This window comes from Coenobita brevimanus, chromosome 108 (genome assembly GCF_032717465.1).
Source record: "Coenobita brevimanus isolate Jiangsu-jjx chromosome 108, ASM3271746v2, whole genome shotgun sequence".
In the NCBI taxonomy this organism is placed as follows: domain Eukaryota; kingdom Metazoa; phylum Arthropoda; class Malacostraca; order Decapoda; family Coenobitidae; genus Coenobita; species Coenobita brevimanus.
Window position 1 is genome coordinate 7,566,906 of NC_137061.1, and position 17,037 is coordinate 7,583,942.

The 17,037-nt window shown below is 44.4% G+C and overlaps 1 protein-coding gene across 1 annotated transcript in view; it reads left to right on the top strand.

The window, feature by feature from the left end:
• Window positions 1–17,037, top strand: part of ais (DExD-box helicase 52) — a 54,758-nt gene that overhangs the window by 15,015 nt on the left and 22,706 nt on the right. The window contains exons 4-8 of the mRNA XM_080285799.1: window positions 157–234; window positions 5,569–5,713; window positions 7,001–7,115; window positions 7,480–7,583; window positions 8,816–8,894. Of these exons, the coding sequence (XP_080141925.1) occupies window positions 157–234; window positions 5,569–5,713; window positions 7,001–7,115; window positions 7,480–7,583; window positions 8,816–8,894 (521 nt within the window). The remainder of the gene's footprint in view (window positions 1–156; window positions 235–5,568; window positions 5,714–7,000; window positions 7,116–7,479; window positions 7,584–8,815; window positions 8,895–17,037) is intronic.

Here is a 17,037-nt window from a genome sequence, read left to right on the forward strand (position 1 = left end):
CTTTTATCTGCACCAGCAAGCATATGGTGTGGATGTGGCCTTAGAGTAAATGGATTGTTCCCTGGCCTGGCTTTTTTCTGCTGGAAGGATACCAGGTATTGCTTTAATGAGTACATAATTTTACAATACCTTACTGTGACACACTTCTGCCCTCAGGTGAACCACAGCCGCAAGCAGTTGGGCATACAGGTGTGGGGCACAGACGTACCTGCTCCCATCAACACATTCCAACAGGTTTGTGTATCAGGTTTTTGTTGATCATTTCAGTCATACAGCCACATCCCAGTTTATTTATTTATTTATTTCCATCTATCCACCCATCCATCATCCAATCCTATGTTGCTCCGTGGGGACCATAGAAGTCCGAGGCTAGGCAAGCTCGTCCTGACATTTAAGATGAGAGTGACCAGCCTCACTCATACCTGAGTGGCATTACTTGAGCAATAAACCCCAACCGCCCTATGGATGTAAACCTTCCCCAGCTCAGTCCGATTGGAGAGCCATAATTACCCACTAAACCACTAGGAGCCAAAAATTTGGTTATACGGTTACCACCCAGCATAGTAAATGGTTTCCTGGTGTACAGGAAACCATTTGGCTTGTCACTCAGTGTCGAGTCACCCACAGGCAGAACGAAGAGGAAAGAATGAAGGAAAGAAAGACTGAAGAGGAAGTGTAAAGTCATCGATAGGCAGAAGGACAAGGAAAGAAAGAAAGATAGAAGAGGATGGAAGGAAAGAAGGATGGAGGAGAGGAAAGGGCAGACACCTGAGAGCAGCACTGCATCAAGTGAGTGGATGGTGAGCACCCCCACCTACCACAAAATTTATTTATTTATTTTTTTTTGCCACTGTCTTGGTGTCCTAATAGTTACCATTGGTAGCTGTAAATATACCTTCGCAGTAGCACCAGGGTTTGAGTCTTGGTGCAGGCAGCTGGGTGAACTAAGGTGTATCCCCCATTTGTAAGCTGGTAGGTAAAATGAGTATCTAGGGTAACACATAAGGGAAGTAGTGGTAACCTGGATGATGCAGTGGCCTTGAATCCCAGCATAGTAGAGGAATAACCCAGCACAGGCTCAAAGGCATAAGTTAGAGATGTGCACTGTGGCTGTGTCTCGTAGCATGTACCCCCACCTTTATGTTTGGTCAGTGCATTGCAGTTTTGTGTTGTTAGTACTTATTTAGTCCATTAAGTCATTATAGACCAGTTTGCTAACTTGTGTTTTTTATTTATTATTGGGGGTGGGGTTATGAGGGGTAGACCGAGAAAGACATGGGACGAGGTCATTAAGTGTGACCTTAGGGTTAAGGGACTGAACAGGGAGGCTGCAATGGATCGTGCAGCGTGGAGAGCCGCCATTAGGTGACCAAGGCCGACACATGCAAGCATGTTGGAGCCTTTAAAAACGAAACGAAACGAAACGATTTTGTTAGGTTGTGGATGAGTTGCTACCATGGATCTCGGGAGATACTACTGCAAGAGTAAAGTGTGACTATAAGCTTGTTAACTAGCCATACAGTTATCACCTAGTCCCTCTGCAGCACATATATTGTGTTGTTGTTGTAACCCCAGGCAGGAAACATTCAGCCACAAGTACATAGAGTCATAGTCCAAGCCAAGACGTAGTTAAATCATTACAAGTGTTATTATGCATTTCATAATGTATTTCTAAATGCATTTCATGCAAATCTGCCCAAATGGGCAAATTTTCATGGCCATGTGGAATGTGATAGATGTGAATGAGGATTGCAAGAGGGTGGAAGTAGTGAATGTGTTCGAGAGTGCAGGATATGCCGTGATGGCATTGTGTGAAACAAAGATGAAAGGATGTGAAGTCGAGGAGTAGGAGGGTGTAAAATTTGTAATACCGGGCATGAGTGGGCAAGGAAGATGCAAGGAAGGAGTTGTTTTGTTGATGAACAAAGTGGGGCAGAGTGGAATGAGAGATTAGAAGTGTGTCAGCTTGAGATGTATATGTGTCAAGCTAAAGTTTGAGAAGGCGAAAGTGGCAGTGATTGTAGTGTATGCACCTTTTGATGACAGGAGTGAGAGAGAGAAAGACAGGTTTTGGGATGAGCTGAATGAAGTAGTAGGAGAAATGCCCTGAGTTATAAAGTGTTTGTGATGAGTGACATGAATGAGAGAGTAGGCACTTGTCCTGTGAATGATATAATGGGCAATAATGGATTACCAGAAGAGAATGATAATGGGAAGTGACTGAAGGACATGTCAGGAAAGGAGGTTGTGCACTTGTAATTTTTATTCCAAACACAAAGGTGCACATAAATATACATGGGATATAGGGAATGGAGACCGTGTTGAAAGGAGCCAGATTGATTACTCGCTCCTAGAGAAATTGATACTGGGAAGTTTTGCTGATACGAGGGCACTGAGAGGGCGATGTGGAGGCTTGTCAGATCATATGATTATGGTATGCAAGGTCAAGCTGAGAGGAATGAGGTGGACCAAGAGAGAGAGGAGCAGTCAGGGAGAGAGACTGAAAGTTGAGAAGCTGAGGATCAAAGAATGGCAGATGAATGCAGGGCCAACATAGGGGAGGAGTTAGAATCAGTGAACTGGAATGAAAATGGATCTAGACAGCTTGTGGAATGCATATAGGGATCGCTTACTGACAAATGCTAAAGCAGCATTTGGTGTGACGAGTAACAACTAAGAAGAAATGTACAGCATGGTGGGATGAAGAGGTTAAGAGAGCAGTGGAAGAAAAGAGGAATAAGTCGCTAGAGTGGATACAGGACAGGGGTTCAGTTGACATAAGAGCTGAATACATTGAGAACATGAAGCATGTAAAGAGACTAGTGAAAAGGAAAAAATAAAGGAGGTAAATGATGATCTTGGAAGGAAAATGAATGCAAATTACTCTGAAAAAAGAAAGGTGTTCTGGAAAGAGGTGCAGAAATGTAGAAGTGACAACAGAAAGAAATGTGAAAGTGTGAAGGAAGTAAGTGATAGATTATTAACCCATGGGGATAAAGTAAGGACCAGATGGAAAGAATATTTTGAAAGTCTGATGGATGGGAATGGGGAGAGCAAAGTGACTGTTAACATGATTGGTTTGGGGGATGTACAGAGAGGAAATGCAGTGCCAGGAAACTTGACACTCGCTGTGATGGAGAATGCTGTGAAACAGCTGAAAAATGGGAAAGCAGTTGGGTTTGATGAATTATATGCAGAGATGATTATGTGTAGTGGAGAGGGCAGATGAAGTGTTTGTTGGAGATATGTAAGAAGGCATGGATGAGTGAAACTGTGCCAGCAGAGTGGGAAAAGGCATGGATTATACCGCTGTACAAAAATAAAGGTGAGTGAAGTGAGTGGAGGAATTATCATGGCATAAGTCTATTGAGTGTGGTGGGGAAGGTATATGGAAGAATTATTATAGAGAAAGGAAGAGAGATATCAGAAGACCTAGTGAATGACGAACAAAGTGGCTTTAGGAGTGGCAAAGGATGTGTGGATCATATATTTGCAGTGAGACAGATAATGGAGAAGGCTTGTGAGAAGGACTATAAGATGTTTATGGCATTTATGGATCTGGACAAAGCCTATGACAAAGTAGACAGAGAAGGGGTGTGCAGGGTTTTGCACATGTACGATGTAGACGGCAAGCTGCTAGGTGCCATCAAGAGTTTTTGTGATGGTAGTGAAGCATGTGTAAGGGTTAATGGGGATCAATGTGAATGGTTTATGATCAGTGTGGGCATGCAACAAGGTTGTTTGATGTCCCCATGGTTGTTCAATATATATATATGGATGGGGTGATGAAAGAAGTAAAAACACAAGTAATGAAGAGGGGGGTAGTGTTGGTAGTGAACGGTGATGGATGGAATATCTCAAATTTGTTGTATGCTGATGATTCAGTACTAATTGCAATTTTGTGTGTGTGTGTGTGTGTGTGTGTGTGTGTGTGTGTGTGACCGACTCTGGGCATAGGCTTCACAGCCTGCTTTCAAGGCCCAGTAGTCCTCCTACGTACCGCACACCTACATGTCACCACTTCGGCGCTAACACCCACCTTCCATACTGAATACATGCTAGGGCTGTCTCATACAGGACTGGTGTATTGGTATTAGCGGGGGTATTTTTACGACATGTCGGCGGGTCTTCTGGTAGAACAGTAAAGTCTGATTTCATGAAATTCAAATCCTTAAACTGTTCCCTGCACCAGCGGGATTTGAACCCGGGTCCGTTAGGAATGCAGGCCAACTCTCTACCGATTGAGCCACACCAGACAAGAGCTTTGTAAACTAGTGCTGAGTTTTGTAGATGTCTGTGAGCATCCTGCCTTGAGAGTAAATGTAGCAAAAAGTAAAGTAATGGTTATTGAGAGGGAAGGTGACTCCCAGTGTCATGTTACAGTGAATGGAGAGAGACTGGAATTGGGGAGAGTTCAAATACCTGGGTACAGTGATAGAAAACACAGGAAAATGTGTAAAACAAGTGGAAAGTAGAGTGACACAAGGAAGGAAACTAGCTGGTGTTATGAAGGCCTTGATATGAAACAGAGACTTGATTGTTGCAGCTGTGCAGGGCTTACATGAAGGAGTGTTAGTGCCAGCTTTAACATACGGATGTGGGACTATGGTGTGACATGAAAATGAAAATCAAGATTAAGAGCAATGGAGATAGGACTGCTGAGGAATGTATGTGGAGTACAGAGGGTGGATAGGATATGGAATCATGTGATTCATGAAAGATGCTGAGTGAGGAAATCTGTGGACACCAGAATCAAAGAGAATGTACTGAGATGGCTTGGTCATGTGGATAGAATGGATAACAATAGAGTGGTGAAAAAGGTATATCTGAGCGAATTTGAAGGAGGAAGGAGGCAGGGTAGGAAGAAGGTGGATGGATATGGTGGATGAGTGTGTGAGGAAGAGAGGTGTGGAAATTTGGTTTGGCTAAGGGACTGACAAGAAATCAAGCTGGCTGGATGAAATTTGTGCAGAGAAGTGCATATCCAGGGTTTTGGCACCCCTTTTTGATGGGACAGTGTTCAGATTGGCACTGTCAGATAGGTAGCTGTATGTGAAGCTACAGAACATGGTGAAATGTTTTTTGGCCTGTCTGATGGAGCCAGGATTTCAAGGGCTTCTAATGATGAGTGAATGGAAGCATGGCCCATTCAGTTGGGCAAACTTTGGATGTCTGGACATTGATACACCTCACCCTGCCCTAGGGTGGGAAAGGTGGTCCAGGTGGAATTCTTTTTTTCCTAGCAGCTACCAGCAGGTATTGTGAAGTCATCATCATATTCATCCGGACCTTCTTTCCCATCCTAGGGCAGGGTGAGGAGTAGCAGCATCCAGACAGCTCAAGTTTGCCGAATCCAGTGGGCCATGCTTCCATTCACTCATCATTCAAGCCCTCAGAATCCTGGCTCTATCTGATATGCCAAAAACTTTCACCACATTCTGTAGCTTCACATAAACAAATCTGATAGAGTTTAGCTATATATGGCACTTGGTTTAGCTTGCAGTTTGTTGGAAACATTGGCTGTACCATGGCCAGCATCACTATTGACCGGCCTATTTCGTGTTACAGTTGGTGTCCGAGTACAGAGTGAAGAGTGTGCTGGTGGATAATCTATGCAATCAGGGGTTCCAGGGACCCACTCCCATACAGGCTCAGGCATGGCCACTGCTGCTTGCTGGCCGTGACACACTTGCTTCTGCCCCTACTGGATCAGGTGAGATGAAACAACTGGATTCTTGGTGGTGTGGAAGACTTTGTAGCATCTCCTTCTTACTTTTTTATTACAGTATTTATATTGGGATATGCTCCACAGTCAGGCTTGAATGAGGTAGAGAAGGATAGATTCTGGGATGTCCTATTATGTGTAGTAAGTGGTATGATGCTGAGATTGTAGTTTTGGGGGGGGACTTAAATGGTCATGTAGTTGAATCAGCTCAAGGATATGAAGGAGTACTGGGGGGATGTGCATATGTTACAAGAAATGAGGAAGGGGAAAGGATACTTGAGTTTGGGGAGGCAGTGAACATGATTGTGTGCAACACATATTTTAGGAAAAGAGAGAATAGGTTGATTACATACAAGTCTGGGGGAAATAACAGCCAGATAGACTATTTCCTGGCCAGGAGGGTTGATAGGAGGTTAGTGAGGGATGTTAAAGTTATAGGGAGCGAGGAGTGTGTGCAGCAACACAAGTTATTGATATGTGACATTGTGCTCAAGGAGTGGGTGATGAAAAAGAGGACCTCTGCACCAAGGAGGAAAGTATGGAAGTTGAAAAATCATGCAGTAAGGGATGCCTTCTATGGTGAGATGAGTAGAGTGGAGGCTGAACATGGAGACATTGATAGAAGTGTTAATGAGCGGGACAGCCCTTAAGAACAACCTCTTGAGAGTTACTGATAAGTGTGTGGATGGACAAGGGGCCCTGCGAGACATAAGGCAACTTGGTGGTGGGATGAGGGGGTAGAAACTTCAGTTAAGGAGAAAAGAAGGCTTTTCTTGGAGTTGAGAAAGGGTGGTAGCAGCGAGGATTACTTGGCTGCCAAGTGTAGAGCTAGAAGAGAGGTTTACAGGGCAAAGTCTGGGTCTCAGAGACTTTTGGCTACTTGATAACCTAAATAGTGGGGAAAGGAAGAATATGATATTCATGGTGGCAAATAGATGAAGAGGAAGGATAGGGTTATCATAGGTGAGCAGTGTGTGAAGAATGATGAAGGTAAGGTAGTGGTGAACAGTGGTGATATTAAAAGATGTCTGGAGAGAGCACTACGCCGGTTGTTGAATGAAGAGTTTGATTGGGACAGGGAAGGTTTCCAGCCAGCAGATCCAGTGTTTGGCCCTTGACCTTTGATTGACGTTGCTACTATGAGCAGGGCAATAGGTAGGATGCAGGTGGAGAAGGCAGCAGGTGTGTCTGGGTTGACTGCAGAAATGTTGAATGCCTCAGGAGGATTAGATGATGATGATGATGATGATGATAATGATTATTATTTTTCTACAGGGAAGACGGCAGGGTTTTTAATACCACTTCTGCAGAGGTTGGGAGGACCTCAGCGGAAAGGATTTAGAGCGCTGATACTGGCACCAACCAGAGAACTGGCAACGCAGACACACAGGTATGAGCTGGAGGCCTTTCCACAGTTGACCGTTGGTGCCCAGGGTTCTCTGAGAGAGACAGAAGAAGGCACTTTCAAAATTAAATAAATGGCAGAACCCTTGGGTATAGGCCTATGAGCTTTGCAATTGTGAGCCAATAGGTGGTGGGTGGTATGTTAAGTACCTTCAGGAAAATCCCACATGCAGGAACCCTGGGCACAAATGTGTCAAGTGAAATAATGATGAGTACAAGGGGCCTTTCCTTGGTTAAATAAAATTGTCTGGATGAAGCCCAGTAATAGACTAAAAACAGTACCAGTACATGTATTACAGTAACAGATTCAAGGCATTACAGAGCAAACCATATTATTTTGTGTGTTTTAGAGAGTGTGAGAGACTGGCAGAAGGGTTGGGCATCAGGGCTGTCATCATTACTAATGCCACCAAAGCCAGGGACAAGTATGGGCCTAAATCTGCACAGAAGTTTGGTGAGTATTAGCATTGTATTCAATGTGCAGTGGACCTCATACCACCCCTCCCTAAGATAATCATCCTTCTCTTTACCAGTACTCAACCTTGCCAAGTCTCTCTCTCTCTCTCTCTCTCTCTCTCTCTCTCTCTCTCTCTCTCTCTCTCTCTCTCTCTCTCTCTCCACAAAATACACTACTTTTAGATGTAATTTGAGATATTTCATGATCTGTAAATACACTTTCAGCTAGTACAGTCTAATGTCTGGTGATGTTTGGGGACACTACAAAGGGTTTTTAGGTCATTACCTAGTTAAAGTATGGCAGTGGGAGCCTTTATTGATGGTTATACAACTTTCCAAAGACAAAATGTTCTTGTAGCATAACCCACGATAGATAGGGTTACTATATTTTCCATATTACACCATTTTTACCCTGCTGTATGCTACATGGCAAACTGTTTCATTTCATTTTGTTTTGTTCATAAAGGCTCCAACATTCTTGCATGCATTGGCCTTAGTCACCTAATGGCGGCTCTCCATGCAGCTCAATCTCTGGCAGCCTCTCTATTCAGTGCTATAAATCTAAAAATTACATAAATGAAACATACAGTATAGTAATAACACAAAATATCAAGGTGTAGTACATATACCAATAACAGTCGTTAAGGTAATGTCCTCTCAAGTCTCCTCGGCCACGTAGAAATGAGCCATAGACTTATGCTATCATGTCTGTCTTATTGACATATTCTGAGGTTTAAATGAGAGTGAATTAATATGAAACTTTATTGAGAGGCCTCTTAGTATTGTGATCTCCCATTCATATTAAAGATCCTTCCCATCCATCCATAACCCAGTACAGTTTTGCCCCCATCAGGAACTTAAGGACCCAGGGCTAGGCAACTCCTTCAGATATTTAAAGCAAGAGTGACCAGTTGTTCATCTTTTAGTGCTGCTTTTTTTTTATGCAAGAAAGAAGGAACCAAAGGCCAGATGCATGCAAAATTGTTCCCTCCAAAAAAGAGCAAAAACAAGATAACAGAGAGCCAGTTTCAAGGTCTGTTCATTTTGAGATGCCTAGACATACTGCGTTTGAAAAAGTGACCAGTTTTTCATCCTTGAGTGGCAATATGTAAACAGTAAACCCCAGCCATCCCACAGGAGAAGACCAGAATGAGAGCTCTGCAAGTTGTACCTCGAGGCATCTATAGATTTGCACAGTTGTTGTGTATTATATATTCTGTCATTTTACAGATGTGTTAATTACAACCCCGAACCGCCTTGTGTTCCTGCTTCGAGAGAGTGATGCTGGGCCACCTTTAGCCCTCAGCAAGTAAGTGTGTATTACAGTATATCATCATCATCATCATCATTATCATCATCATCATCATCATCCATCACTTATCATCATTATAATCATCCTTATCATCATTATCATCATCATCCTTAACATCATCATCGTCATCATCATCCTTAACATCATCATCATCATCATCATCATTATCCTTTACATCATCATCATATTCATCATACATCAATCATCATTATCATCATCTCAGACACCTTGCCCGCCTTATCATCACAAACCAGTCTTTCTTCCTCCAAATTCACCTGCCATAGGTTTTTTTTTTTTTTTTTTTTTTTTTTTGCATATTGAATCTGTAAATGTTCTTATACATGTCATTTTAATACCAAGAGTTTGCATTAAAAACACAGGAAGGTATTAAAGCATAATGTACAGAACAGGAAAAAAGTGGTATAATATCTGCACAGTCACTTATATTGCAAACCCTTTATAGTAAGTCCCTCATTTAACTCTATAGATATATTCTTTAAAAACTACTATGGTAAGTGAAAATTTGTGGTCAATGAGGATTGTGTTCTGGCAAGATTATTTGAGGCAGGAAATAATTATCAAAATGAATTTTATGTTGTGTTTTGTTGTATCAGTATGTATTAAATGTTAAAGACCATAATTCTTTGTACACCATAGTCCCATGAGGGGTGGCCAAAAACCAAATATGTTGAAGAAATGTATTGAGATCTGTGTTATGCTTTTTTACTCTAACTTGGCCAAGAATTGCCATCTTTCCATCTTGAATGCTGAGTTGAACAATAAATAAACACTAGAATTTAATGCTGATCACGAAGAAGTGCTGCAGAAAGGATGGAGAGCCATAGCATTGTCTTATTCTGCCATTGAGCTAAAAGAAAAATAAGCTGGCAAAGATGAAAATATGGGTCAAGTTAAGTTGAAAAGGGTATATCAACTCTGGCCCATCACCAAACATCCTGACTGCCTAAGAGTGAATAATAGCATGTTAAGTAAAAGGTGTTCCCTTATTGATGAACAGCTTGGCAGTGAAATAACAGTAAAATGATGTTAAAGGAATTATTGTACCCAGACTCAGCTGATGGTGATTGTGTGTGAGAGGGATTAACTATTTGAAGAGGGTGTAAATAATTGACGTGGTTGTCAAGTGCAGCAGGTGGAGTTACATCAGGCCTCATCTACATCTCTCATATATACCTACCAGAACCTATATACAGTACCCTTGTGTCCAGTATGGTATTTTTGTCAAACAGTACTACCGTCCTGGACTAAAGCCGTACTGGACAAACAGCAGACCTTACGGGAAAAATTAATAATGTCAGACAAGCCTTGAAAAAGTCCCCCAAGAATTCAACTCAACTACATTTTGACACAACTAAGATTTTACCAACCTTTAGCCCCTTAAACGCGGATCGTCGCTTTTGCGACGGTCGGCCCAAAGGACAGAACGGCGGATCGTCTCGTTTGCGATTTGAGTTCATTTTGAATAACCGCGGGCAAGCAGGCTCCAGCTGGTATTGTCTATCAGTTCCGCCACCCGTGAGCTACGTTTAGCACACTTGACCTTTGTACTACTGACCTCGGTTGTTGCCAAGTTTCATTTTTTTTACCCACCCATGCACCGATGCGCGGCCCTCCCTCGTCGTGCGATATGGCAGCGCGCAGACGGCTCATACGTGTCAATCTGCGCCGTCATCTCGCAAGCACTTTCTGCTATTGGGAAACGCTTGTTTCCCCAGTTGTCACACTGTGATTTTTTCGCGCGGTTTGCCCCTGTTTAGCGTCAGTCCACGCAAATCTTCCACGGTGACACCATGTCAAATTCAAGCTCTTCCGAGTCTGTGCCTTCCAGCCCTCCGAAAAAGGGTTTTATGACCTCAACCCCCTTCAAAACCTTACCAGGAACTGCTAAGGGACTGAGTGACTCTGCAATAGCCAGTGAACTATTGAAAGCGTCGATGGATGATGGGAGTGACGTCGGTGTTTGGTCAAGCCTGGCAGAGTCTGACACGCAATCGAGTGCTGAGTCTGTGCCAGAAGTGACTGTTTCAGTGCCAAGCACCTCAACAGGCAAGGCTTCTGTGAAAAGGGGCTTGGAATATGGAAAGGGGGCAAAGAGGAAAAGGAATGGTGACCCCAGTTCACTGCCATTGTCCCCTACGCCACGTCACGCCACCGCCAGCCCGCCACGCACTCCCAGCCCCATTCTCTCGTCCTCCTCTTCAGCTGCCCTGTCTCCTGAGTCTTCAGAGTCGCCTTCACCACCTCGGAAGGGAAGTAGACCTTCAACTTTACGTAGTAGAAGTTTCCGTAGGCCCAGTGTTCGTGTTAGTAGAGCTAGAACTTTGTCCCCTAGTGTAAGGCTAGCTCGTAAGGAAACTCGCACTAGGCAACTCGCCAGTCACGCCACCGCGAGTGACCTTGAACCCTCAGATAATCTCCCCACCACCACCACCACCACTACACCAACACGACCTAGGACAGCCTCTGCCTCACGCACTGTCTCACCGCCTGCCTCACCCACTCCCACACGACCTGCCTCACCCCCAGCCGCCCCCAGCACCTCCCAGCCTTGGCAGGGCACTCTTGATGCCTTTGTGTGGTCAGAGGGCTCAGATTTTGTGCCAGAGGATCTGCCCTTTGATGACAGTGGGTGTGGAGTTCAGGCTGACTTCCCTGTCCAAGAGGATGGTGAATGCTTGGACTACCTGTTGGCCTTCCTTGACAACGAGGTAATGGAGCAGATTTGTACCGAGACGAACAGGTACGAGGGGCAATCTCCTGCAGTTCGTGAAGGAGAAGGTGAGGCGGCAACGCCATCCACGTCGCGTATGGCAGCATGGGTGCCTCTAACGATCAGGGAACTCTTTGTATTTATTGGGTTGATGTTATTGATGCCCCACAATTGGAAACATAAGCTGAAGGAATACTGGAGTTCAGACGATCTTTGCCCAACACCAATTTTCAATAAATACATGAGCCGCGATCGTTTTAGGCAGCTCATGACTTACCTTCACTTCGCGAACAATGATGAGCCTTCCCGAACTGACCCATTATGGAAAGTGAGGGGAATCCTGAACTTGATCAAGGATAAGTTTACGAGGTTCCTGCGCCCTTTCAAGAAAGTGGTGATTGACGAGTCCTTGGGTTTGTTCAGGGGCCGTCTTCGGTTTGTGCAGTATATTCCAAGCAAACGGCACTGCTTTGGAATCAAGTTTTTCGTGCTGTGCGACTGCAAGACGGGGTTCATCTTAGACTTCGTGATTTACACCGCCAGCAATGTCGATTTGGACAAGACTGACCCCCTTGGATTCTCTGGTTCTGTGGTGAAAGTGCTTTTGGAAAAGTACTTTGGCGAGAATCATGTCCTGTATACGGACAATTACTATACAGCTCCTAAACTCACCAAGTACCTTTCTGAACACGGCTTCGGATCCTGTGGCACTGTCAGGAGCAATAGGGCACACTACCCTGCTTTCCCCGAGGCTGAAAAATCAAAGCGGGGAGACGTGCACCTGAAGAAATCTGACAAGATGCTTGCGATCAGGTGGCATGATAAGAGAGTCATGAATGTGCACACCACAGTACACAAGGGGGAAATGCTGGCCACAGGGAAGGTCGACAGAAGGACTGGCGAGCCTGTGATGAAGCCTGATGCTGTCATTGACCACAACGTCAATATGCGGCTGGTGGACAAGTCTGACATGATGATCGGAGAGATAGACTGCCTGAGGAAAAATCATCGTTGGTACAGGAAGGTGGTCTTGCACTTGATTGATATGTGCATGCTGAACGCCTTCATCCTGTATAAAATCAAGAACAGGAAGCCAGCAAACTACTCTCTCCGAAGATTTTCTAAGACTTGTGTCTACCAGCTGCTTCAGCGTTATGGGCAGGTACTGCCATCAGGTCCCAAACGCCACCCTCAGACACCTCCAGACCGCCTACAGTGTCAGGCCTACCTTCAGCGACACCGCCTGGAGCCACTGCCTGCCACTGCCAAGAGGGGAAAAGCACTGAGGAGGTGTCATGTGTGCAGCCACACTACCAGGCAGGACAGAACCTTTAGGCGCACCTCCTTGCAGTGCAAAGAGTGCAAAATTCCCCTCTGTGCTTACCCGTGTTTCTTTGACTACCACAGCCTGACTAGATTTTGAAAATAAGGGTAAGATTCTTAGAAATAATACTGAGAGTGACAGTGATACTAGTGTTTAGTTTTCTTTTATGTACTGACAGTGACAGTCTGATGAGTGTAAATTAGTGTATGTACTTGTAAAAGCACTGACAGTGACAGTGTTTTTTGGTGTAAATAATTGTACATAGTAATAATATAAGTATTGCGAGTGACAGTCACTCCAGTGTAAGAAGTTGAAAGCATAAGTTCCTATTCTATGTTCTGACAGTGACAGTTTGTTGTGTAGAAAATATTATTTTTATAACAATGGACAGTGACACTGATGAATAAGGCAAAAAACGGACAGCTACAGTGAAAGTGAGCGATAGAAATGAAGTGCGAGTGGCCGACCGGAGCGAGAATAAATTGCCTGCCGTAAGGCTGAATAAACTCGCGCCGCGGTGGTCTTCCTCAGTCCCGATCCACAATACTGGCAGTGACAGTGATTTTTATGGCCGTAATAGTGACAAGCGAACGTTTGCGAAGTACTATGATGGAAAATAATGTAGTATACGTGTTTTTAGCCGTGAAAAGGCAAATGTGTCAACAGTGACAGGAAGATCGCCGCCGCGCTGCATGTCGGCCGTGCGCTTCGTTCATTTTAGCCTTATTTTCAGTGCTTATTGTACAAATACGGATTCCAAACAACCTGTACGTTGTTGTATAAATTGTACTGTGACAGATTGAGGCTGTGGTAGAAAGAAAACCGGGTTTCTGGAGGTGTGAAAGTGAAGACTTTGTTACCCAACTTTGCAAGTCTTCACAAGTCCTTTGGTAGTCCACGAAGGCTCAACATGTGTCTCAGGAGAAAGGTGAATGTAAGTACAGGTACTATATGCCATAAAAATTTTAAAGCTCTAGGGTTAATCTCTGATTTTTGGCAAATATTTTCCCACAGGTACTCAGACCCCACTACAACCCCGCCACAGTGGGGGGATTGGCCGTACACAGCCGCGTTTTAGGGGTTAAGGGTGCGTGGTGATGGGCTCGGAGGGGAAGGGGGAGGGGTATCCAAGGCTGTAGGAGGTCCTACTGACCCCTTGAAGGAGGGCCTTCAGGATCCTGAGGAGGCATCTCTGCCTCAGCCTCCCTCATAAATCCCTCATAGTCACACATTGACATCATTGTCTTCATCATCAGGGGGAAGAGCAATACTGCAATTTGACTGGCACATGTCACGAGTCACGAGGAAGGCGTACTGGACTGGCGCAGCAGTACTATGGAAACGTTATCGGTGTTCGCTATCTTACCGCGCCCGGGCAGGTATAGTACTGGACACAGCAAGTCATTACTAGAAAAGAACTCCTCGGATTTGGCCCATTTTTTGTGGCCGATCTGTACTACCCCTACAAATTCGTACTTCAGTAATAAATCATCATCATCATCATCATCATCCGGACCCTCCTTTCCTACCCAAGGGCAGAGTGAGGAGTAGCAATGTCCAGACAGCACAAACTTGCCCAGTCCAATAGGCCATGCTTCCATTCACTCATCATTCAAGCCCCCGGAATCCTGGCTCTATCAGATACGCCAAAAACATTCGCCACATTCTGCAGCTTCAAACAAACGTATCGGACAGAGTCAGTCCGGATGCTGCCATGCTCACAAGGGGTGCCAAAGTCCCTGATCATGCACTTCTCCTCACAACATTCATCCAGCCAGCTCTATCTCTTGTCAGTTCGCTTGCCTCACCAACTTCCAAACCTCTCTTCCTCAAACACTCATCCACCATATCTCTCCACCTTTTCCTTGGCCTACCTCGCCTCCTCCCTCCTTTAAATTCGCTCGGGTATACCTTTTTCACTACTCTGAAGTTATCCATTCTCTCCACATGACCATACCATCTCAGGACACTGTCTTCGATTCTGGTGTCCACTGACTTCTTCACTCCACACCTTTCACGAATCACATTATTTTGTATCCTATCCACTCTCTGTACTCCACATACATTCCTCAGCAGTCCCATCGCCACTGCTCTTACTCTTGACTTTTGATTTTCATGCCACACCATAGTCTTGCACCCATATGTTAAAGTTGGCACCAACACTCCCTCATGCAAGCCTCGTGCTGCTGCAACACTCAAGCCTTTGTTTCTTATCAAGGCCTTCATTGCACCAGCTACTTTTCTTCTTTGTGCCACCCTACTTTCAACTTCTTTTGCACATTTTCCTCTTTTCTGTAACTGTACCCAAGTATTTGAACTCTCTCACCAATTCCAGTCTCTCTCCATTCACTGTGACATCACACTGGGAGTCACCTTCTCTCTCAGTAACCATCACTTTACTCTTCTCTACATTTACTCTCAAGACAGAACGCACACAGACATCAGCAAAACTCTGCACTAGCCTACTAAGTTCTTGTCCGGTACATGCAAGCAGTACTACATCATCAGCATGCAACAAATTTGAGATATTCCATCCCGTCATGATTCATTACCAACGCCATCCTTCTCACCCTTACTCGTGTTTTTACTTCTCTCATCACCCCATCCATATATATATCGAACAACCATGGGGACATCACACAACCTTGTTGCATGCCCACACTGATCATAGACCATTCACTTAGATGCCCATTAACCCTTACACGTGCTTCGCTACCATCATAAAAATTCTTGACAGCACGTAGCAGCTTACTATCTACACCATGCATGCGCAAAACTTTCCACAATCCCTCTCTGTCTACTCTGTCATTTGCTTTTTCCAGATCCATGAATGTCATAAACACCTTCTGGTCCTTCTCACAAGCCTTCTCTGCTATCTGTCTCACTACAAATACTTGATCCACACATCCTCTGCCACTCCTAAAGCCACCCTGTTCATCACTCACTAGGACTTCTGATATCTCTCTTACTTTCTCTATAATAATTCTTCCATATACCTTCCCTACAACACTCAATAAACTTATGCCACGATAACTCTTGCACTCACTTCGCTCGCCTTTATTTTTATACAGGGGTACAGTCATGGCCTTTTTCCACTCTCCTGGCACTGTTTCACCCATTCATGCCTTCTTACATATCTCCAACAAGCACTTCATTCCACTGTCTCCACTACATTTAAGCATCTCTGCATACACCTCATCAACTCCAGCTGCTTTCCCATTTTTCAGCCGCTTCACAGCACTCTTCACCTGTGCGAGTGTCACATCTCCTGGCACTGCATTCCTTCTCTGCACACCCCCAAAACCAATCATGTTTACAGCTGCTCTGCTTCCTCTATTCCCATTCATCAGGCTTTCAAAATATTCTTTCCATCTGGTCCTTACTTCATCTCCATGGGTTAGTAACCTACCACCTGCATCCTTCACACCATCACATTTCATTCTGCTTTTACTTCTACATTTCCACACCTCTTTCCACAATAACTTCCTGTTTCCAGAGTAGTTAGCATTCATATTTCTTCCGAGATCATCATTTACCTCCTTCTTTTTCCTCTTCACTAGTCTCTATGTGCTTCTTGCTCTCAGTATACTTAGTTTTTATTTCAACTGAACCTCTATCTTGTAACCACTTTAGCCACTTCTTCCTCTTTTTCCTTCACCACTCTCTTAACCTCTTCATCCCACCATGCCGTACCCTTCTGTTTTGTTGATACTTTTCCCACACCACACCACTTTAGCATTCCTAACTAAGCAGTCCCTATATGCATTCCACAGGCTGTCCAGATCCAATTCATTCCAGTTTACTGATTCTAACTCATCCTTTACTTTCATCCTGTAATCATCTGCCATTTCTTTGATCCTCAGCTTCTCAACTTTCAGTTTTTCTCCCTGACTGCTCCTCTCTCTCCTGATCCACCTCACTCCTCTCAGCTTGATCTTGCATACCACAATCATATGATCTGACAGACCTCTACATCGTACTCTCACAGCCCTCGTATCAGAAACGACTCTCATCATCGACCTCTGTACAAGCACGTAATCAGTCAGGCTTCTTTCAACATGATCCCCGTTTCCTCTATACCATGT